This window comes from Globicephala melas, chromosome 15, assembly GCF_963455315.2.
Source record: "Globicephala melas chromosome 15, mGloMel1.2, whole genome shotgun sequence".
NCBI lineage: Eukaryota > Metazoa > Chordata > Mammalia > Artiodactyla > Delphinidae > Globicephala > Globicephala melas.
The window spans coordinates 44,073,695-44,098,037 of NC_083328.1; the positions used below are offsets into that span (position 1 = coordinate 44,073,695).

At 41.7% G+C, this 24,343-nt stretch overlaps 2 protein-coding genes across 3 annotated transcripts; both read right to left on the bottom strand.

Annotated features, from left to right (window-relative positions):
• Window positions 1–3,841: 3,841 nt before the first annotated feature.
• Window positions 3,842–9,415, bottom strand: OTOR (otoraplin). 2 transcript variants are annotated; one of them, XM_030872527.2, is made up of 4 exons: window positions 6,361–9,415; window positions 5,855–5,994; window positions 4,838–4,948; window positions 3,842–3,989 (listed from the first exon to the last, which is right to left on the bottom strand). In XM_030872527.2, exons 1-4 carry the CDS (start codon window positions 6,473–6,475, stop codon window positions 3,966–3,968), a joined length of 390 nt encoding a protein of 129 aa, XP_030728387.1. In that variant the 5' UTR covers window positions 6,476–9,415; the 3' UTR covers window positions 3,842–3,965. The 2 variants fall into 2 exon arrangements, with proteins under 2 accessions (XP_030728387.1, XP_060141408.1); XM_060285425.1 differs by having other exon boundaries at window positions 3,847–4,948.
• A 3,284-nt stretch (window positions 9,416–12,699) lies between these two features.
• On the bottom strand, window positions 12,700–24,324 carry SNRPB2 (small nuclear ribonucleoprotein polypeptide B2). Its single transcript, XM_030872529.3, has 7 exons — window positions 24,261–24,324; window positions 22,004–22,093; window positions 21,453–21,625; window positions 17,685–17,825; window positions 16,853–16,903; window positions 15,370–15,458; window positions 12,700–14,889 (listed from the first exon to the last, which is right to left on the bottom strand). Exons 2-7 carry the CDS (start codon window positions 22,065–22,067, stop codon window positions 14,730–14,732), a joined length of 678 nt encoding a protein of 225 aa, XP_030728389.1. The 5' UTR covers window positions 22,068–22,093; window positions 24,261–24,324; the 3' UTR covers window positions 12,700–14,729.
• Between the last annotated feature and the right edge of the window lie 19 nt (window positions 24,325–24,343).

The window sequence follows — 24,343 nt, forward strand, 5'->3', positions numbered from 1 at the left end:
TTCACTTAAAGAAAAATCTGTAGTTCTCCCAAGGTTTCAAAAATGTTTTAAAAGCCTCTTAAATTAAAAAAGTTAATTTTACTAGCATTTATTACACACCTACTGTGTACCGTGCACTGTGCTGTGTGATTTTACAAACACTATCTCATTTAATTTAATCCTCATTATTACCCTCAAAGTTAGTTATTATTATCCTCAAAGGCATTATTCCCACGTGTAGATGTGCAAATTGGGAAGCAAGAGGTTAAATGACACAAACATGGTGACACAAACAACAGAAGTCTGAGCCTTCGTCCCACACGATATGGAAGAGTCACAAGGGGTCTGAAATCTACAATGATTCCCATTGCAGGAATTCCACTGGCTTTGACATAACATGAGGCATGAACCAAGTGCAGCCTGTTTGGATTACTTGTATTTATTATATTTGACATAGCAAAAGTGTATCCAATATAACATCATGTACTCTAGTAATCTATACAGAATAACCTCCTCGTTAGGATACATTCTGCTCACGCATACCTTTTTCAAGAAGGAGTGGAAACCACAGTACCTCAGTCTCCACCTGGGTCTCTGTTGTGATCCGAGGAGGCGTTCTCTCTTCCCAGTGGCTGCCTGCACTGCCATGTGCTTTGGGTCTTGTACAAGGCTCTCAACAGAGTGAGGGTCAAAATGTCTGGCCAGAGACCTGAACTTCCAGCATCCAGAGAGCAGAGAGACAGCATCCGGCTCTGCAGATACAGCGAGTGCCATCAAGGTACGGACCCCAAGTCCTCACGCTCTGGTGGGGCACCCCCTTTCTGAGCTGGATTTCCCAAGAGGCATTGTAATTCACACCCCTGCTAGGATGGCGATATACAAATGAGACAACCCTACTTGGCCGAGCCTAAATACGATTAGTTTACAGCTGAAGCCCATCTGGCTCTAGGTTTCATGGGTGAGCAAATTACATATGTTGATCTTTAGAAGGTGTGGTGACCCTCACATGCTGGTGTTGATGAAGGGCTGTGTCCAGAACTGGGATCTCAAATCTAAATTATACACGTATATTGTACACCATATCCCTGAATGGCTGGTGGAATGACTTGGGACTATGAGAATTTCAGGTGATTTTTTTTTTTAAAAATGAAACTAGGAAAAAGTACACAATCTGGAAAATGTTACAAATATCTTTGATGTAGACGTTCCAGATGGTCCGATGGGGAACTGCAGTTTCTGATCAGTGAAGCATCTGGAGGGTTAGAGCACAACTCCAGGAGTGACGGCCATTCTCATGCAGCCCTCTTGGGTCAGATAATAGTGGCTGCCACGTAGGGGTCCTACCATGTGCAGACCCTGTGCACACGTTGTATTTAAAATTTGCAACAACTCAGCCACGAAGTTGTCATTAACCCCTTTTATTTTTTGGCCGTGCTGCATGGCATGCGGGATCTTAGTTCCCCAACCAGGGATAGAACCTGAGCCCCCTGCAGTGGAAGCACGGAGTCTTAACTACTGGACCGCCAGGGAAGTCCCTAAGGCCTTTTATAGTCAAGAAAACAGAGGTCCCGAGAGGTTAGAACCATACTCAGGCATGCACAGATAGGAAACCGCGGCACTGACATGTATATCCCACATTCTTCCATGGTGCCCTGGGCTCTGTTCTCATCACCCAATTTTTCCGAGCCACCAATTCCACACATCCCATAAGCAAGATTTCAGGTTTTTGCCTGCCAGCGTCCACCATGCCCTGACTCTTTTCGCCTTCGATGGCTTTCTGTACTGGCCTTGTCCTGCGCTGGTACCCACTCTGAGTAGCCCTGCTCTAGGCAGTCTCCCACTTGCCCTAAGTGGGCTCATGGAATCGACTTGTCTACGCTACTCATGTCCACTCCCCGTATTGTTTCCTTATTCTTCCATAAGCAGAAGTCTCACGGAATTAAATGTGTATGCTTTTCCCCTATTCATCTTTCCTACACCAGTTTTAACTCTTATGTCCAGCCAAAGAGCCTAGAAGAGTAGAAGGAAGTTTTTCCCTTCCTACATGTGTCCATGAATCCCTGAGGGTCTTGTTAAAATGCAGATTTTGATTCAGAAGGTCTGCAGTGGGCCCTGGGACTCTGCTTTCTAATCAGCTTCCAGGTGAGGCCAGGGATGGCATTTTGCTTTCCCAGAGCCTAAAGATGGTGTTTAAAGTTCCTGCAAGTGCTTTCATTCTTTTACTGCAGATAAGCCCCCAAGGAGATTTAAATCAATCAATGACCTCCAACTCCTACATGAGACCAGTCCTGGGGGTGGGAGCAGATTTGGGCCAGGAGGGAGCCTATAGCTGGAAGCCGTGTGCCTGGGGCACTCCAGGCTGGATGCCTGAAGCCAGACAGATAGGGGCTTTGGACAGAGTGAGGGCACAATGGGGGCGCTGGGTGTCTCGAGGGGTGATGGGGTGTCTGGAATGGAGGGCCAGCAAGTAAGAGGCAGAAACAGAGGTTGGATAAATGCCTCTTAGCTTAAAATTGTGTTGAGAGCTCTAGATGTTGCATGAAATCTTTTACGGAATAAAGTGAGATAGAAAAAAAATAGTAGGTGGGTTTGGGTTTAGGGGGCTTTTTCTTGGGAGTGGGGTACCATTTTATTTGACTGACCTCCCTCAGAGTTTGGCAAAAACATATTCACCTAAAGTCACAATGGGCACAGCTGGACAATGACTCCGGGGTCCAAGCCTCCAACTTGTCCTAAATGCCCTTCTCTTCATGATTGTGAGATGCTCAGACCCCAGAAAACTGAGAAACAAACCCCATTCCCAACCCCCACCTCCCAGACTTTCTATTCCTCAAGGTGAAAGTGTTTTTAAAAAAATTTTTTAAACTCAGAAATTGTGAACAAATTTTTGAGTGTAGTACAGGCATTTTAACATGTTACATTACATGTAAACAAACAAAAGCTCATGACTACATCAAAAGGATTACATTAGTAATACACAATCAAAGCCGATTTCCAGTTACATGTAGAAAAACTTGTGGGTCCATCAGGACCACCAAACCTGTATCCCCTCACCAGATTTCTTAACACATCACCCTTGATGGGGGAATTTGCACAGGAAGAGGAAATTCGAAGTTGAAATAGAAGTGGAGAAAATAACCCATAGACTTTTTTTTTCTGTATATTTCGACTTGAAGATTGAATAATATCCAGTAACAGCACATAATAAGGGGAAACTATTCCACTGCAAATATTTCATAAAGCATCCCACAACCACTTACTAAAATTTAAATTTTTTAATTTATGAAAATTAAAATTTAACATTATTTAAAATTGGGGGAGAGGTAAGTTGATCATTTAGAAGGTCAAATGATTCAACTGAAATAATTTGTGAGACATTTTTTTAAAGAGAAATTTAGAGGCATAGTCCAAACATCTATGAGTCCAAACAGCTCTTTTTCTTCCCCAAGAGCTTCACATCCCAAAGGCATCAAATATTAAAAGTAACAACAATCCTAGAATACTCCTTGATGACATAGCCCCTTTGTGTACATTATAATACTCCAACTGGCCAGAGAGACAAATAAGTAGAAAACGTCATGTTCAAAGAAAAGACCTATGACCTAAGTTTATATGGGGCTCCAAAGAGCTTAGAAGAATTACTATTTAGAAATAACTATAAATGAACTACCTTCTATATGATCCCTGTGTAAGAGAAGATTCTCTAGGCTGAAAAAAATTGTCTACTTTCAATTCATCCACTTAGCCAAAGGTCACCCTGTCCCAGTGGGTGGGAAGACCAGGCTCGGAGAACACCCCCTCCCCCCTGCCCTTTCCCCCTCCTTCCTCTCTCCTCCCGCCCTCCCCTCCCCTTTATCTGCTATCTCCAGCCCCAAGCGAAACCCTTGAAACAAAAGTCAGAAATTAGGGACGTGTATTTTTTGGTTATTTTCGCTTTTTTCTTTGTTTTTGGTGTTTCCTTTCTATCTGCAAATTTGTCTAACTTCTTACTCGCAGAAGAAGTCAATATCCTGGAAGAAAACAAAAGCAAAAAAAGATTGAGCTGAGCGTGCAGGGTCAGAAAACAGATGTAGATTCTTTATTTCAAATCATATGTCATCAAAGGGAAATTTGGATTTAAAATAAGCAAAGTCTGAACCCCAAAGACTATGACACAAGTATTACTTTAAGTCAAAAACTACTTAAAGTGAAGATTCTCAAATACACTTTTAATTTATGGTTATTTGACACTCTCAAGCTCAGTGCTAAGACATGATGACAAGCGAGTCGCATTTGTGTAGGTTGGGCAATGTTTTGAAGTTATTTTGCACAGCCGTTAGCTCCAGGAGAATCGTTTCAAAAGAACCACCTTGCAAAGTAGCTCAAAGGGGATCTTTTATTTCTGTTCTGGGTATACAAGACCCCAGGGCATTAGGAAGAGTACAATTTTTTTTCATGCATAAGTAGAGTCTATCTATCACAAAAGTAGGCATTCAAAAATTTTCCAGAATGTTTTGATTTTGTCAAATACAGGTGCTGATTTTTTTCTCAGCCCAAGTCTTTACTCAACAAGTGTACCCATCAGTAAGAGTCAGCTAATATTATGTTGGTTTCTTTCTTTGTGACATGGAGCCCTTTCCAGGATAACTTGCATCTAAAACAAAGGGGGTTGGTAGAGAAATTTCACTAACCTTTCAACATTGATAGCAGGTATAAAAACTCCCCCAAATCTCGTTGTCTAGAGACGTCACCACTGAAAGTGTCGGGGGGCTTTGCACGATGCACCTTGTAAGTTGCATGATGCATTATTCCCACCTGCCTACATCTACATTATTACCTTGAGATCTGAGTCCTTCCCTGGCACCTCCAGGACGCTTACCGTGGTGGGAACTTCCTTGGTGGCTTCTTGGTACACGTGTTGCTCCTGGACCACGTTGCTGGGGAAATAACCCACAGTTCCCATCTCGTCCTCAGGTTGATCGCCATAAACCTGAGTGCCCAGAAGTGTCACAGTGAGGGGAAAGCTGATGTGAGTCGTCTTTTAGAAACCCTCAGGCATCCTCTTTGCTATCCATGAGAGTTACATAACTGCCAGTGCTTTGCTTCTCAGTCTGGATTCTGGGGGGCTCAGACCCAGATTTGAAGTCAACCCACAGAAACTGTGTGTGTGTTCTTTTGTGGCCTAATCTTCCTGGTCTCCCTACTTTAGCATTTCTCTATGCAATCTTGTGAGTTGCCTGAAATCTTTTTTGGAACCCATAAATAAAGTCTGCACCTTTTTAAAAAAGGTAAACAGACACTGTTATTTTAAAGGACTTTTAAAGGACTCTATTTTTAAAAATTCAAATGAACAGGTCTCAAGTGAATCTAAGATTTAATTCTTTATTACTTGAGAATTTATCTCTGGTGCTGGAGCTGCAGCTGCAGTGGAGGACAGTAAATCAATCCGGCTTCATCCCTCCCTAGGGCCCACCCCTGCACGTTTTAACTGAAGAAAGCAGATTCTTTGGAATTAAAGACGGTGTTAAAGTTTCCTTAAAAATATTGAAACGTAGCCTGACTGCCAGTACACATGCCTTTTACTTGGCAAATCCACTCAAATATTTTTGAATAAGTTTCAAACTCTTTGGGATGTTCAAGCCCCCATGTGTTTGACTAGATTTCTTGCCAAACCATCAAATAAACCTACATTTGGTTTTGTTATGAAATTTTCTTTGTTTCTTCAAAATGCAATAAAAGCAAATAGATATGAATTTTTGCACTGGTATCCACAGCATCTATATTGTTCTTAACAGCTAGTTTTAAATATTAAAAGGCATTGCAGATAGGTAACAGAGGAAAAATTAAGAGAAACATATGTCAAGATGTGTATATATATTAAATAATCTCGTCTTACACTGCCAGCCCAAAATTCTCCAGCTTCTTTTTCTTTTACCAGCTTTGAGTAAACATAGATCCACTGCCCTTTTTTAACGTTAATGAATCTACAGTCTGGGGCACTGTAATCTTCTTGAGCTCGGGCCAGAGAAATAGTATCTGGAAGAAAAACACACTGAAATGTTTATCTAGAAGAAAAAATCATTGGCTCCTGGATTTTATCACAGCAAAAAGGCAGAGCATATAAGAAAACTAGGAAATCAGAGTGACTAATACCTCCTAATTTATAGCTCATGTTCAGTTCCGGAAGATAACTAAGGTATTAAAGCAGCACCCAGCAGAATCTTAGCCAAGTGAATTCTTCATGGTAAGACACAAAAGGCACAGACCAGGAGAAACAATGCTAATCCCATGCACATTAGAGAAAATTCACTTACAAGTACAATTAGATTTTATGCTATTGTTGCATATTTCTTTTTTGATTATATAATAGAAAGGTAAGGAAAGGCATAAAAAAGTCCTTACAGACACACTCGTCATCTGCACACAGCTTCCTGGAAGCAAGTCTGTCCATAAATATTCCATGCACGGCACATATGGCCACAAGACCTGGGAGGAAAAGTAACAATAGTCTTGCCATCTTCCTTTTTTGCTGTTTTTGCTTTTGCCCTTTGAGTGGAAGTGGAGACTGACTTCAGTGCTTCCTGTCTTTTATGTGAAAGCCAGACATCTGGGTAAGTCCCCCGGCCAATGGGGAGGTGGCTACCGTTTCTCTGCTTTCATAACAGCTACTGGGCTCTAGGGGCTAGTTAGCATCTGATTTCCCAAAGAGACTCAAACTCTGTGTCTTTTTTACACAGAAATTGTATCCAAAATGATCCACCATTGTTAAAGTCACTTTCACTGTGGTTTACTGTATCAGGAAGACATTGTTGAAAGAACTATGAGAATTTCAAGTCATTTAAAAAATGTTTTTAGTTCAAACCTCATAGTCTTTCAATGTATGAGCAAAGATGTACTAACTGCAGGAAACTGTTGAAGATGTGAGATCTATACCCTTAATACAAATAATTTTGATTTAAACATTTAATAAACATCTGGATTTATATAATAGATAAGTCAAGGATGCTTACATTTACAAATCACTCATGATAGGATTCTTAGGAGTCATGTCTGTTGGGGCAAGCATGGACTGTAACACAACAAGACCCTACTAATGGGGGGTGGTGGGGGGAGAAGGGGTAGGTGGGCTGGGAAAAATGGAACAGGCTTTTTTTCTACCTCCTCTCTCGGAGATTTTTGAAATTCAGTCTCAAAACGCTCATGGCTCATAGAGGAGGGAGTAAAGCTGGAGGTTTGTTTCTCCTCGAACCCCCATGCCTCCCTGGCCTGCTTCAGGGCATCTTTCCCATGGGAAGAGGGGCACAGTTACAAGTCATCAAAGTTGAAGCGCTGGGACTTCCCTGGTGGTCCAGTGGTTAAGACTCCGTGCTTCCAGTGCAGGGGGTGAGGGTTTAATCCCTGGTTGGGGAATTAAGATCCTGCATGCCACGTGATGCAGCCAAAAAAAAAAGGACAAAGTTGAAGCGCTAATACCTGTCCCCATCTAGTCAACAAATATTTCCTGAACACCTGCTATGTGCCAGGCACTGTTGTAGGCACTAGAGACAGCCATGAATTAAAAAAGGTCTGGACCCAAGGGTTTACTTTCTATTGGGAGAAGGAGACAATAGGTTTCTGCATGTCGTAGGGTGTTTGGGATTTTTTTTCTCTCATAAGGTGGCCCCCTGCCCCCTCATTATTTCTAGACTAGAGGCCCTGTCAGGCTGCCCTGTCGAACTTGGTTGCTGATAAAGTTTTAGAGCAGAACACCCTTTTCTCTCCCCCGAAACACTGTCACCTGACAAAATGAGGGACGAGCATTCAACTTACAAAATAGGTACAAAACTATTTTCCAAGGGATAAACTGGTAAAGCAAAATATAGTACAATGAAAAAGTTTGATTGTTTTAGGGATGTGTGTGTATGTAACAAAGTTTTACCGTTTGGGTGTGTGTGGTGTAGGGGTGGGAGTGGCGTGTTCTTTTCAAGGGAGGATCTCTTACACGGCTGGCCCTGATGTGGAAGCTCGTGAAATCCAATATCTTCATTATAGACGAGGAAGCTGAGGCCCAGCACAGGCCAGAGCTGCCTTTCTTAACCACACCAAGGGTCAGCCAGCAGGACTGTAGTCCAGTGCTGTTTCCATGCATCCACTATCAACTTAGAATTGGGGTTTTAAATTCTTTATTTCCTGTTTCACTTCAAGGAAGGGATGAATTAGAAATCATTTTTGAAAGCAGAATGCCAGTGCATTTTTTCTTCCTATAATCTAGGGGCCTAAGAGGATCTCTCGGAAAATGAAAGCATCGATCAAAATCCTCTTTATCCTGATCAGGCAGCTGTTTTACAGACTGCGACAGTCTCCAGCCAGCTGTCAACACAGGAGAGTCAAAAGACAATTGCCGTTTAAGAGGCACTTTCAGAAATGAAGACTGCGCAAACTCAGATGGCCACACCCTAGGCAGGTCCCCAAAGCAGAGTGAAACGTTGAATACAGACACGTCTGAGCTGTCACAACAACTTAGACAACTAAGCTGATGCTGACACAAAGCCATCATGGGCCATTTGAAGGTGGAGAACTAAGAAAAGAGATGCCAAGCCTTCTGAGTGCATCCTGGGCAGGCCTGGTACGTCCCAGCATTCTGCAGTAGGCAGAGACCAGGTGAAGACTAGAGGCCTCTTTGTAAAATTTTGCTCACAAATAGGAATTTAAACTTAGAATAACTCAGCAAGCTGTCGTGGCCGGTAGCACACTCGAGTTACCACAGCACATTCGGAGGGTCCAGAGAAGGGCTCTGCCCTGAGCTTACTTCCCTCCTGCTTCTGGATTTTCAGATAGATTCTTTGAGCCTTTAATCCCCAAAAGACATTTTTTTTTCCTTTAGTTCCTAAATTAGCTTCTCAGTCTGGGGTTCTTAAAGTGGAGGCTGTGGTTCCTTTAGGGTCTAAAAATGGGCTTTTACAGGGACTTCCCTGGTGGCGCAGTGGTTAAGAATCCACCTGCCAATGCAGGGGATATGGGTTTGAGCCCTGGTTCGGGAAAATCCCGCGTGCCGCGGAGATACTAAGCCCTTGCGCCACAACTACTGAGCCTGTGCTCTAGAGCCCGTGAGCCACAACTACTGAAGCCAGCATGCCTGGAGCCCATGCTCTGTGGCAAGACAGGTCACTGCAATGAGGAGCCCACGCACAGCAATGAAGACACAACGCAGCCAAAAATAAATAAATAAATTTATTTTAAAAATTAATAAATAAAATAAAAATAGGCTTGGGCTTCCCTGGTGGCGCAGTGGTTGAGAGTCTGCCTGCCGATGCAGGAGACACAGGTTCGTGCCCCAGTCCAGGAAGATCCCACATGCCGTGGAGCGGCTGGGCCCGTGAGCCATGGCCGCTGAGCCTGTGCATCCGGAGCCTGTGCTCCGCAACAGGAGAGGCCACAACAGTGAGAGGCCCGCGTACGGCAAAAAAAAAAAAAAAAAAAAGGCTTGGACAAGTGGACGGGGTGGAAACAGCCTCCTCGCCTTGACGTACAAGGCCCTGCATGATCTGGCCCCTCCGCCCCTCTGAGGTCACCTTCTGTCACTCCCCCTCACACCAGCCACTTGAAAATGCAAAGCTCATTTCCCCTTTAGGCCCTCTAAGCTTATTGCCTGGGATAAGCTTAGAGGGCTCTGTTCCCGGCACACCAGCCACTTGAAAATGCAAAGCTCATTTCTCCTTTAGGCCCTCTAAGCTTATTGCCTGGGATACTTTTCCTCCAGATACTGGTCTTCTGCTCTCTGATAGTCAAGATGTCTCCACCGACAGACCAGTTTAACAGAGCCAGTCCCGCACTCCCGCAACCCAATCCATCCATCACTTGACCAGTGGTCACTGTTCTGATGCACATTTCACTACCTGGCATGCCTTGTTTACTTACTTGGTGATTTGTCCCCCTGACACCACAATGAAAACTCCACGAGGTGGGGACGTCCACTGCTCTATCTTTAGCACCCAGAAAAATACTCGGTACTCGTAAATAGGTATTCATTGAATGAATGCATGATCCCCGAAATTAAATGCTTAGGTGTATACATGCATGAGTACTCTTTTTTTCTGGGCAAAGTCCCTAGGTTTTATCAGGCCTAAAGAGATGTTCATTACACCCCTCAAATTAAGACTCATTGACTAAATGATTAGGGCAGAGATGCTGGGGTCCTGCCATCAAAGCATGGTCTCCAGACCAGCAACTTTAGCATCACTTCATAAAGTCTCTCAGACCCCAGCCCAGTCCTGCTAAATCGGAATCGACTTTTTAACAAGATACAAGTGATTCGTATGAACATTAAAGTTTGAGAAGTGCTGCTCGAGGGCAAATCAAATACAGCACAAATTTTTAGCCAGGATTTCACATTCGTCATCAGGTCTTTGCTGGATACAACATTTTCAAGGGACAAAATGCCTGTTAAGTACCCAAACAAAATACTTTAGGCCTTTAAGTTTAAAATGGAGATGTGAGACTCTCCGAATAGTTTCCATTTTGACGCTATCTTCTATAGACTACCTTTGAAAAATATAATTTGAACTAATAATCTAATCATATAAGCCACTTCATAAAGGTAGAAATCTGCTTTGTTAGTTCTTAACTTTGACTCACGTTGGACTCAATCGGGGAGCTTAAGAAATATTGACGACTGGGTTTCACCCCTAGAGATTGGGATTTAATTTATCTGGGGTGTAGGTTAGGGATGGGTATTTGAAAATATCTCCCAGATGATTCTAATATGCAGCCAAAGTTGAAAGTTAAATTCAAGTTGAAAACTGCTATATTTAATGGATAACAACATCTGCTTCCTCTAGACCCTCCGTGCAACTCCCACAGATCAGTAAGTTAAGGATGGTCAGAAGATCCTAGTTTGATCGAATCTTTTTCAAAATATAGTTACTAAATACATGGAGATTAATGGGCCTCGAGAAGAATAAGTTACAAGTAAGGAGAGGGGAAAGGCTAGAATAAACTCAGTGCTATTGGGTTGCAATCAGAGGTACTGTTGCAAATTCATTATTTTTAGTATAAAAGGTTAGGACAGGCTGAGGAACTGACAGGAGACTAAAGAGACATGACAACTACACTCAACACATGATCCTGGATTGGATTCTCGGGTCATGATTGGGACATCAATCAATAGGATGGGGACTTCCGTGGTGGCACAGTGGTTACGAATCCACCTGCCAATGCAGGGGACACGGGTTCGATCCCTGGTCTGGGAAGATCGCACATGCCATGGAGCAACTAAGCCCGTGTGCCACAACTACTGAAGCCTGCACACCCTAGCGCCTGCATGCCGCAACTACTGAGCCCATGTGCCGCAATTACTGAGCCCATGTGCTGCAACAAGAGAAGCCACCGCAATGAGAAGCCTGCGCACCGCAACAAAGAGTAGCCCCCACTTGCCACAACTAGAGAAAGCCCGCGCAGCAACGAAGACCCAACACAGCCAAAAATAAAATATAATAAAATACAAAAAAATAAATTGGATGAATGTTATTCCTTGATGTTGCTGGTCATCTAGAAGTTATGTGGAAGAGTGGTCTTGTACTTAGGAAATTCACACTGAAGTTTTTAAGGGGGTAACAAGCGATCAGGTCAACACACTGTCAAATGGTTCTGCTAGGGCTCAGGGTGGGCCTCCCCGAAATAAGGTATATTGATTATTTTGAATTAGTTACTTAAGGAACCGCCAATGCAAAAGTGACACCCTGACCCTCCTTTCTGCCAACCAGAAAGCAGGAAATAAACCTCTCATGTGAAAGATGCACCCCCTGCATCTAGAGGTAGGACACCCCTTTCACCAGAGATAGGGAATTCAGGTCAAGAAGCTTGTATAAACAAGCCTTGTTACTCCTTTACTACCTCAGGGTCGAACTGTTCAGATTCTTCACTAATTGAGCACCCCAAACCTAAGATTCTTTGCCGTGTCACTTCATCTCTAGTTTATTCTTTCTCTAGAAGGTATAAAAGCTGCCTGCTTTGGCCACTACTTAGGTCTCATTTCTATGAGACCTCTGTCTGCATGAATTAAAATTTTTTTTCCCCCGTTATCTGTTTTGTATCAATTTCATTATTAGTCCAGCCACAAGAACTCAGGAGGGGTAGAGGGGGAAATTTCTCCTCGACAGTTCAAAAATATGTATGGGAGCTCTGCGTACTATTTCGGCTTTTATATAAATCAGAAAATTTTTCAAAATAAAAAGCTTTCAAAAGTAATCAAATGTCACTCCTCTGCTTGAAATCTTCTTCTAACAGAACGTATGTCCAACACAGACTTGTACGTGAATATTCACAGCCACTTTATTCCTAATGGCCCCAAACTGGAAAGAACCCAAATGCCCATCCACTGGCGGAACAAACTGATCCACGCAACAGAGATGAATCTCAAAAGCATCCTAGACAGGGCACAGTCGCAGTGACAGAAAGCAGATGGGTGGCTGCCTGGGGTCGGGATGGGGGGATAGACTGACTGCAAAGGGGCACAAGGCAGCTCTTGTCTTTGAGGGGTGACAGAACGCTCTATACCTTGATTATGACTCTCACACAACTTATACAACTGCCAAAACTCATCAACTATTGATAGAGTACTAAGAGTAGCGGGGGCTACGAGCTCTGTAGTTGTGGCTCGCGGGCTCTAGAGCACAGGCTCAGTAGTTGTGGCACACAGGCTTAGTGGCTCCGCAGCATGTGGAATCTTCCCGGACCAGGGATCAAACTCGTGTCCCCTGCACTGGCAGGCGGGTTCTTAACCACTGCAAAACCAGGGAAGTCCTGTGAAACATCTTCTGAGACAAGCTAAGGACAGTCACTGAGAGCAAGCAGTTAGAAAATGTACTAGCAAATGGCATTGCTGTCAACATGCAAGAGCATGGTCTTTTTTCTAGTAACTCACTGTTAATACATTTTACGGACATACATGAACTTGACAACTAGGTTAAAAAGTTATTCATAAGAATCAGACTCTGCAGGTGGAAAGTTAAGGGATAAAAATTATTCTGCTTTTTCCTCCTCATGTATGCACAAGAGTGATGCGATAAAAATCTACATAACTCTGAAAGTGGTCTTCCTATAAATATGTATCCCATATATATTCAATACATAAAAAAATCTAAGTGATAAGGAAAAGTCTTGTTCCAGGAAATATTAAAACAGGAACACAAAAAGTGATTAATAGTCACTTTACCATGCACTATACATAAAAAATCGTCCACTTCTATAGACACCTGTGGTTTTGCTAGCAGGGGACTTGAATCAATAGCCTTAGGTAGAAATCAAATACTACAGAAAATGAGCTTTGGAAATATCTGAGCATCCGTGTTCAAGAAGCACAAAGAGGCAGCAAGATTAGGATTGGCAACCTTTGCAAGTCAGCCTACTAGTCTTCAAAAAGATTACAGACTAAAAATCTTTCCTTTGGAGGTTGTTCAATAATGAGGTTAATAACTGAGCAGGTATTCCTTAGGAACGACCCTGCCTCAAGAGGGTAAGAGCATAAAATGTGAAGTCTAAAGACAATATTCCCTTTCCATCTGTTTTCCCAGAAAACAGTAAGTACAGTTACTCCTAAATGGCCTTTATTCAATTAAAAACTGGATGAAAAGATTTGTGAAATGTCTATTACCAGCAAATACTATGCTCATTTATTTGAATATGAAGATGAATTTAGATCCTGCCCAGGTCCCACCTTCTTCTCATATCCAGGATATCACTTTTATCATTAGTAAAAGAATCATTAAAAAAACTAAACAGGGAATTCCCTGGCGGTCTAGTGGTTAGGACTCGGCACTTCCACTGCAGGGGGTCCGGGTTCGATCCCTGGTCGGAGAACTAATATCTCCATGTGGTGCACCCAAAACAAAGAAAAATCCCACAAACAAAAACAAACAAAAAAATGAATTCCAGGATGGCAGTTCATACACATAAAACATTACAGAAAATATAATCAAGTGCTTGATCTAATTCTCCTTTACTTTTATTAAAGTGGTTCAATGTTTCTCTACCATTTAGCTACTCCAAAATAACACTAGAAAAGCATCTACCATTAGCTACTCCAAAATAACACAAGAGGGGACTTCCCTGGTGGCGCAGCGGTTGAGAATCTGCCTGCTAATGCAGGGGACACGGGTTCAAGCCCTGGTCTGGGAGGATCCCACAAGCCGCAGAACAACTAAGCCCGTGAGCCACAACTACTGAGCCTGCACGTCTGGAGCCTATGCTCCGCAACAAGAGAGGCCGCGATAGTGAGGCCCGTGTACCGCGATGAAGAGTGGCCCCCGCTTGCCGCAACTAGAGAAAGCCCTCGCACAGAAATGAAGACCCAACACAGCCCCAAATAAATAAGTAAATAAATTAATTAATTAAAAAAAAATCAGAGAGAACATTTCCTGGCTGTGGTCAGAGGAAGTCCTGGCTACTGAATGAATTAAAAAAAAAAAAAAAACACACAAGAAAAGCATCCTATTACAGTTTTATATACCTTAAGCTGTGTTCTAGACTAGCATAAGCATTTGATGATAGGACAGTGGGCCAATAAATGAAATATTATGTACAGAATACAAATAAAAGTTTATTGTACAAAATTAAGGCCTTCACAGTTCATAGTTCACTAAGGCTAAACAAAGACTAGGTAATGTTTTAAATCCTTTACAAAAATTTCACATACACTTTCCCCTACCCCCAACTATTAAAGTGGCCTGACCAAATGTTATCAAAACGAAAACTATACATAACACCAAGTCCTTTAAAGGCAGCTATCCCAAATCTTATTTCTTGGCATAGGTGATCTTCATGGCATGGGATGGTGTGATCTTAAATCCCTGTAAAGCATCCCTGGCAGCTCCAGCCTGTCCATCATTTTCAAATTCAACAAAAGCAATGTCATGCCTCCCAGGTACCAAACGTACTTCCTTGAAACCAGGGAACCTATAAAGAATTAAAACAATTTTTATACATGTAAACAATTTATATACATGTAAATACAGAGATGATATCAAATACACAAATGTCTGTGTTTAAATTTGGTAAGCAACTTCCTGATATGAGTCCAGGAAAAGTATCACATCCCAGCAAGAATCCTGAGTGGGATGAAAGAGCCTAAATTATAATTAATACCATGAAAAGAACTGCAGGAATCATGTAAGCTAATTCTGTTTCTGTCATTTCATCAAAGCTTTGTTTCCTGTTTTACTCATCAACTAGAATTAATAATTCAAACATTACAGGTAATCTAGCTTTTTATTTGCTAAATCTGCAGACTGGCTTCAATTCATGATTAATCCTGGAGCAACTCAATGAAGCTGTAAGGAGTTACTGTGTGATATACAAACGGATTCAACCCAGGGAAGTGCTATCTGTCCTGTCAGGAGACTCTCAGAACACAGACTTGTTTATGAAAACACTTACTGATTAAACAGCATGGATAACATCATCTCATTAGTCTCTTCTGGTAAATTATTAAGGAATAAAATATAGTTTGGAGGGTAATCAGGGACCTATTAAAAAAAAAGGCAAAGTTGTTTGTAAATATAAAAAGTACAGTAAACCATTTGGCTCTTACATTAAAATCTAAACTTCAGAAAACTACATTCCACCGTTTAAGGCTTGTGAAATCTTACTACATCAAACACTAAAGCTGAGAAACAGTGACACCAGAGAAGCAAAAACCTAACAGTAACCAAACAAGGTAGACATTCAAGTCACTTAATAAATATCTGGAAGATTATAAATCTTATTAACAGTTTTTAAGTATTTAACTAACGGTATTTAAAACAATATTTAAGTTTTAAGCATCTGGAGGTCAGCTGGAACGGGAGGATTCTGTCGTCTGGATTATATAACCGATCCTAACAAACCAGAGAAGGCATCGGTGTCACCCATCCTCAGCTGCTTAACCCTCAGATATTCAATCCTCTGCGCTATCGCTCACTACCTCCCAGTGTGTGAGAAAATCTGGAAATAGAAAGATTTCCACTTAGAACCACTGCTTGGCAATTTTTAATGTTTTTTTCTTCTGAGAAAATGAGATATACATGGCATCTAGTTACATACAAGTTAAGTGCATACAGACACTGTTAAGCGGAACTATAGGAAAAGGTCTTTATATGTAAGAGCCTCTGTCTTCAGGCTAATTTCGTGGAAGAAAAAAGATGAAATGTAAAGAACAACTTAGGGCTTAGAGAATTAAGTGCTGGCATTTGTGAACTGGACTATAATTGCTGAAAGACTTCAAAAGAGTAGATAATGCAAGAAAATGCAAATAACTTAAAATCAGAGGAGGAAAACCTCAGTGGTGCAAGGAATTCCCTGGATATAAGGACCCTGTCAGACCCTAGCACCCAAGGGATTAATCGGGAAACCATTAGTACATAACTCAGGCTTTCTTTTTGAGGCCTTTATTGGGAAGCTTAGGTAAAGAGTTTCTAAAACTCTTTGGTAAAGAGTTTCCTGATAAGTCTATATCAGGAGACTTAAATATGTATGTGCTGAGGAAATAAGAGCAAAGGCAACTTAACTGTAAAACAACTTTGCTCTATGAGAAAAGATGGGTTAGTGCTTCAGCTAATGGGAATGGATACCAAGCCACAAGCCTGGAAAGCTCTGGGCCATGTACTGTGCGGTAAACAACCATTTTGCTCCTTGACCTCATAGAGCTTAGGATCTATCGTTTTGATTCTGTCATTGACTCACCATGGGAAGCAAGGAATAAAGTCAGGTTTTGTTTTCTCCCTCTTAAAGAAAATTAAAACGTTTTGATGAATGAGTTTCCACATTACTGTGGCTTATACATGGAATCATTTTGTTTTTGGAGACATGCACGTTGTTGTAATTATTGTTATTGTCTTGTAATTTTATTTTAAAGTAAGTATCACATGGAAAAAAATATTACCTGAGGATTTGGTGCTGCATTTCCTTGGGTATTAGCTGAATTTGGTGTTCCCTAACCCAAAGAAATAGAGAAAGAGTTAACATTTCCAACCCCTCTAAAAAAGCAGCAGGTATTTACATTTTAAATTACTTCATAAAAATAAGATTAACAAACAGATTTTTTAAATCTATTTACTTTCACTGAGATTTTACATCTTAAAACTCTGACTCCAACATTTATGTATTTAACTTGTCAAATGTTTTTGAAAGGTCTATATCATAAAGTTCAACCTCTAAGCTTTAAAATTATGGAGAAATATAAGGACCAGTCTTTCCCTTTTTTTAAAAACAACTAGAAAAAAGTCAAGCATTATACTTAGTACAACTGATTTCTAATCACTTTCAATCCCAAAGTAACTACTTTCTGGATGATAATTTCATCTTTATCTGGTACTTTAAATTAGATTTTGAATTCCTGAACTGTTCCAAGAAAGCAGCTTTCAGTGGCATACTCATGATTAAAGATAACATCTACAGTATTATTTATACACAGAACTCGAAAAATAAGCCAATAGAAATTAACAAATTTTAGAGAATGATGGAACTAAATGTCATGCAAATTAAAAAAAACTGTTCAATATAAATCTGCATATGTAAAGGTTTCTATTTTAATCTGTTGCTTAAACACAAATATTGGAATTTTAGAATTCAACCATTCCAGCTTCTTAAAAATCTACCTTTAAACACACACATGTGTACATGTGTGCCTCAAAGATCACCCCTCAAATGGAAGACAGACATCTCTATCAAATTTTTAACACCAAAAAACAAAAATGAACTTTTGCCCATCTTACCTGACCAGGTTTTTTGTTCATGGTTGTTGCAGTCTGTTCCACAGTTTTGGCTTTTTTCTTTTCTTTTTTCTTTTCTTTGTCAGCAAAAGTGCCACGCATTTTAGATATTATATCAGAATCTGTTTTTGCATACTGGATTCGCTGTTTTAATTATTTGAAAACAAGTTACTTTTCATCATGCTGACGGCTGTTTCTACACTTGTCATTAATATTTCAAATTTCATTATGCAAATACGAGCTAATTTTAAACACATACTTAAGGAAATCTATCAAATATACTGAGCACCAAATGAAAATAAACTGTGACCCATGATTCACAACTGGGACAAAGTTAGATTCAACTGTGTTTATTGTAAGAAAAAACCATAGATTTTCATATGAGAAAAACAGGACTGAAATATCTGCACCACTACCCCTCTCCATTTAAAAGAACAGAGAAAACTGCATTGGAAAGCTGTCTATCCCTTACAGGGACACATAGAGGGTCCATATATGCATAGAATTTGTTACTTCCAAAGTTAAAGTACCAAAGATTGAGAATGACTTTCCCTTGAATCTGGTCTATTATTTTTAAATGAAATGACTAACAGTGGCATCCACTTAAATTTAAAAAGCTTTGAAAGGAAACAAAAAGATGGCATCACAGCTAGTGCAACCAGGTCACTTGCATGAGTAATACGCCACAGCCAGCAGGCACAGCACACATGAGGGAACAAGCGTTGAGAAACACTGGTCTAGGACAGCATTTCATGAACTTTAATGTGCATCCAATTACCTGGAGAGCTTGTAAGAGTGCAGATCCTGATGCAGGGGGTCTGGTGAGGCCTGAGATTTTGCACTTCTAACAAGCACAAAGGGGATGGTGGGGCCCACACTTTGAGCAGTATGGCCCTGGCCTAAAGCATTACTGCATAGTTGAATGTTCGGGGGAACCGAGGGGGGCGGCAGGCCTCCCACGATACCTCAGTCCCTGAGGCTTCCTCTGGCTACTGGACCATGGCAGCTCCAAGTGGACTTACCCTGCGAGCAACTCTGCTAGTCTTGCATGTCATCATCTAACCAAAAGAAATAGTTTGGGACCAACTCTGACTTGCTCCCAGGGATTCCCGCCCAACTCCCTTCTTCCTGACCTGAACAGATCTTGGGTGATCCTGTATTTGTCCCTATGACCTGTGAAAATTTCTGACCTCAGCCCTCGCTCTTAGCTGGCTGGTCTAGAGCAGCATTTCTCAACCAGAGAATGCCCACGAGGAGACAGCTGGCACCGCTGACTGGAGACACTGTGTGTCGTCATGCTAAGAGGGCAGAGGCCAGAGATGCTGCTAAACACTCTTCCATGAACAATACAGCCCCAACAATAAAAAAGTATTCAGTTCAAAACGGCAAAAGTGCCAGCGCTGAAAACCCTGGTCTAGACTAAATACTGGTCAGGAATAAAAGTCCACCCACAGCTTAGAGAAGGTGCAAGATTTACATTTATACCAAAGGTTTCATGACAGAAGTCCTTAGGAAGATGGTTCTACTTTACTGAGGTATTTTTGGAATTAAATAACCAAATGCCCTTGAATCACAGAGAATAATTTTGTTCTGAGTTCCAAGTTATAGAAAATTTTGTTCATTTCTGATCTGGTGTGTTGGCAACTGAAACCACCTAAGTAAGTATAATCAAGACAGCTCAAGGAACATTCTTTTCTTCCTTCCAGGATGCGGGAGATTTGGCAGTATCTACTACTTTCCTGAAGGCAGAGAACAGACGTCCTAAAATACCTTCAATATGAGATCAGTTTAATGGGCTTTCTCCATTGATTTTAAATAATTAGCTGGCAAGGTGAAGCCGGTGCCAAACGCAGCAAACGATTTCCAGCCTTCCTGCATCTCAGTCACAGGCACATGCAAACTTGTCATCCCAACTAGCAAACAGCCCTAACACCCTCTACGAGAAGAAACTGTTCCTTCATACTAATGTAACTGTACATTTAAACTAAAACCCAGTCTTATGCTACTGCCAACTGAGATCTCACTTATGCTACTTCTTTACACTACTGAGAAAGATAAACTGGTCTCAGGAAATGCCAATTTACTGAAAATTGGGGTATGCAGGTACTATCCCCCAGTTTTCTGCAACAGGACTTTCTATATATATGGTGCCCAGTCAGGTGGGAAATGATGGGAAAAGGAGAGCTGGACGGAGGACGGGAAGAAAATGTGCTCCAGTAACAGACAAACAGCGCTCAGTCCTGAATTAAACAGCGTGGTACCAAAGTCCTCAGACTACTGACCACAGCCAACACTGCCTGGTGTTGTACGTTAGGTCTTCTTGAGACACAGCACACTCATCGATCTGCACACCTTCTGTGGCTGCTTCTCTGGCCCTAAAGGCAAAGTTAAGTAGCTGCGAAAGAGATTATCTGGCTCATAAAGTCTAAAATATTTACTATCTGGCCCTTTTACAGATAGGGTGCTGAATCCTAGTTTAGGGGGAAAAAATCACAATATTGTGTGTCCAGGAGATTAGCTTTCAAGTCCTGATGATGCCACTGGTTACAGTAATAGAAGCTTTCTGTGCCTGATTCTTCATTTGTATTAAAAAAAAAAAAAAAGATCAGATGAGAGGTCTGCACTACAGATTATGGGCCAAATCCAGCCCATGGCCTGATTTTGTATGGCTTATTAGTTAAGTACTTTTTTCTTTCCTTTTCTTTTTTTTTTTAACACAATTTTTAAAGGATTGTTTAAAAAACCACACCCACACACACCCCCCCCCCCCACAAGAATATGCAATAGAAACCGTATGTGGCCCACAAAGCCTAAAATATTTATTATCTGGTCCTTTATAGAGTTTTTGCTCGCTTCTGAATTAAACCAAAGAATATCCAGTTTGCTTATTATTATTGTTTTTTTTTTAAACAGGTGAAAGTGAACATGAGCACAGAGCCAGTTAATGGCAGAACTAGATTGAGAACATGGGTCCTTGAAACTCTGGGCCTCGGCTCTTTCCCCAACATCCCTTCCCATCACATTCCAGTTCCAGAAGAAAAGCACTGAAATCCACACCCAAGGTACTACGTACCTATTCACACACCTAGAGCCCCTTGCTATATACACTGTCTCCACCCTGATCCAATCCTCTACCATCTCTGACTTAATACCAATGCCTCCTGAGTTCCCTACTTCCATTCTGCCCTCCCCACAATCCAATCTTCATCCAGCAGCTAAATGTGAAATCTCATGTCACTCCTGAGTTTAAAACTTTCCACGTGTGACTATTTAATTTCCATTCATTGTTATTCATTAATAAAACCTATGACTTTACAACTATGAACTGTCCTCAGATCAGTGCTTTGACTGCATAGCTTCTGACACGCAGTATTTCACTATGGTACTTTCTGAAACTTCAGACTGGATTCCCTCTTTGACCCACGATTTTTGTTTTGTGTTGGTTTACAAGTTTACAGAGGTTTCTTTTTAATCTTCTGAGTAATTATTAATTTCTAGTTCTTTTGAGATGAGAATATTGCCTATACTGCCATTGTTTTTAAAATATTCTACATCTCAATGTATTTTGTTTTTGCCTATTTGAACTATCATAAATCAAGAAGTGAATTATAAGCTCTACTACTGTGTTTCTATAAAAATAAATACATAAATAAAATAAACCGAAACCCACTCTTCACTGAAGGCAAAAAGCAACAGCCATATTTTCAAGGGTATATTTATACATCTATCATACCATTAACACCGATTAATGCCAAAATAAGAATGATTTACCATCGGTTTGCCATAAAATGGAAATCCTTGTAACTGTCTCAAGGCATTTGTGGATGAGCCCAGTTCCTTAAATATAACAAAAGCTTGCCCCCTCATCTTCATGGTCTTTAGAGCCACAATATCTACGACGTGGCCAAACTGAGAAAACAGGGCATACAGGGATCTCTTCAATTCTGCACAAAATTAGAGGGGAAACCAGTTATTTGTGAATGAAACTATGACAAAATTCTTCATAAAATGACACGGCACTGAGTGCCCCCCCCATTTATTTATACAACGTTACATATTTTAATAAAAACATCATACTATTCCCATTAGCGGTCTAATTTTAAGTTTTTGAAACCATTTAACTATGAGTGAAAACAGATTCAACACATTTTCAGCCCCTACCTATTTTTATCTTTAAAAAGCCTTAAAATCCTTACACAATAAGGGATAAAACATTATTTCAGGCACTGAGAAAGATGACTAGATGAGAATTTTTGAAGCTGTATAATTTTTAAGATGGTTGTAAGCAAACACACTTCAGTTTTTTTAAAAAAAGCACCTACCTTCTTTTTTAATTTTGTCATTCATATTGTTGATATAAATTGTGTGATTTGGTCTGATATCCATGTTGTGGGTTAAACTGTTCAAATAGTCTAAAGAGACAGTAAATATTCCGTTATTAAACAGGGAGGATTCATTCGTATGATAGTATGGCATTAAGGACACAGCACAAGGGTACTAACTTTTCAACTCTTTCAACCCCCAATGTCAGAAAATATCAGTTTGGCAGTAGTATTTAAAATCTCTCGAGGACTTCCTAGCCCTCTTTTTTAAACAAAAGGAGAACAGTTCTCAGGCTGAAAACTTGGTGGGGCACTATTATCTAGTCAGATTTTAATAACATTCTTTTATTCCATACATTTATTTATTTTTATACTTATCTTTCACTTATGACAAGTGATACTGTTCTCCCATCTACCTAATAACTTTTCTTTTTTAACAAAATTTAAAAACTGAGATTTGAAGAAAAAAGAAACTAGCAAATGTATATCCAGTAAAAATCATAAAGATAGAACATTAATGGACTTCCCTGGTGGCGCAGTGGTTAAGAATCCGCCTGCCAATGCAGGGGACACGGGTTTGAGCCCTGGTCCGGGAAGATCCCACATGTCGCGGAGCAACTAAACCCTTGCGCCACAACTACTGAGCCTGCGCTCTAGAGACTGCTGGCCACAACTACTAAGCCCACGTGCCACAGCTACTGAAGCCCGCGTGCCAAGAGCCAGGGCTCCGCAACAAGAGAAGCCACCACAATGAAAAGTCCACTCACCACAACAAAGAGCAGTCCCCGCTCCCCACAACTAGAGAAAGCCTGCGTGCAGCAAATAAGATGCAACGCAGCCAAAAATAAATAAATAAGTACATTTATTTAAAAAAAAAGAACATTAATGAAGTTTGCCAAGAACTCTTTCATGGGTACTCTTACAAAGCCCTTTCATACTATTACTTAATTTATCACCAACAGCCCTCACTCCAAAGTCACCTCTAATGAGAGACTGGAGCGGTACCACCTGATGGTTAAGAGCTCAGATTCTAGAGCCAGTCGGATCTGAATTCAAATCTGTCTATGCTTCTTACTAGCTGCTTGACTGAGGGCAAGTTCTAATCTCCCAGGTCCAAATCTGTAACACGGGGATGGTAACAGAATCTACCCAGTAGAGCTAGAAAGCTTAAATGAAATAAACTTCTAGCAGCTCTGGAATCAGAAGTAAGCACTTCGAACAGCTGTTACTAATGTCTTTTACAGGTTAATGCAAGTCCTTTCCCAGTTACATAGCTGATAAACAGGAGGCCTAAGAATTCAGCCCGTGTTTTCTGTCTCTTGCACTTTTGTTTCACACCCACCACACTATTTCATTTTTCCCCACTGTTTTAGTTGCAAACTGTGGCCTTGCTTTATTTCCTTGGTGCCCCGCATATTTCTTCGTTCCATGAACATTTACACCCACAGTATGTGCACAGCATAGAATGACTGACAAGGAAAGAGCCCACAGACAAGGACTGTACTTGTGCGGGTAACAGGGGAAAGATAACGCTTCTCAGAGACTTGCGACGCCCTAAACTGAAACCTGGGAGACTGGGGTCGCGAACGACGACGAGAGAGAAGTGACAAGGATCCAACTGAAGGCAGAAAGATCAGAGGGGAAGTTCTCGCTTTATCTCACGCGAGGTTTGATGGCGGCCTGGGCTGCTGGGGTACCGGGAGTCGCCTCCCGGATCCAAAAGGGAGCCTCTGGCAAGCACTTGAAGGCTCAGAGCGAGCTGTAAACGACTCGCACCAGCGAAAGAACACCAGTTATCCGTAACTTCATATGCGCGAGGGTCCCCGCCTCTCCAGACCCAGGCACATTCGCCCACGGCCCCGGCCCGAAGCCCCAGGAAGCGGCCACACGATCCCCGGCTCCGACCCGTCCCGCCAGAGACAAGGTTCCTAAGTCCAGGGGCCTAGCCAGACCCAAGCGTCAGTTTCCATGCCTCCCTCGCTTCCTCGCCGACCCTCCGCGAATACGTTCCGGCCCCGGCGCCGCGCCCTGCCCACCCCCAGCTCCCGCAGGAGAGCGTATGGCCGAATGGCAACCCGCAGCCAGGAAAGCGGCGAAAGTTAAGAATAAAGCGCTCCAAGCTGGGCCCGTGAACCATGGCCGCTGAGCCTGCCCGTCCGGAGCCTGTGCTCCGCAACGGGAGAGGCCACAACAGTGAGGGACCCGCGTACCGAAAACAAAACAAAACAAAACAAAAGAATAAAGCGCTCCAACTCACCGGAGGCGTCCGCGGCGTCCCGTACGAATCACAAGCCGGAAGCCGGAAGCCGGAAGCCGAGACACCGGAAGTGACGATCAAGG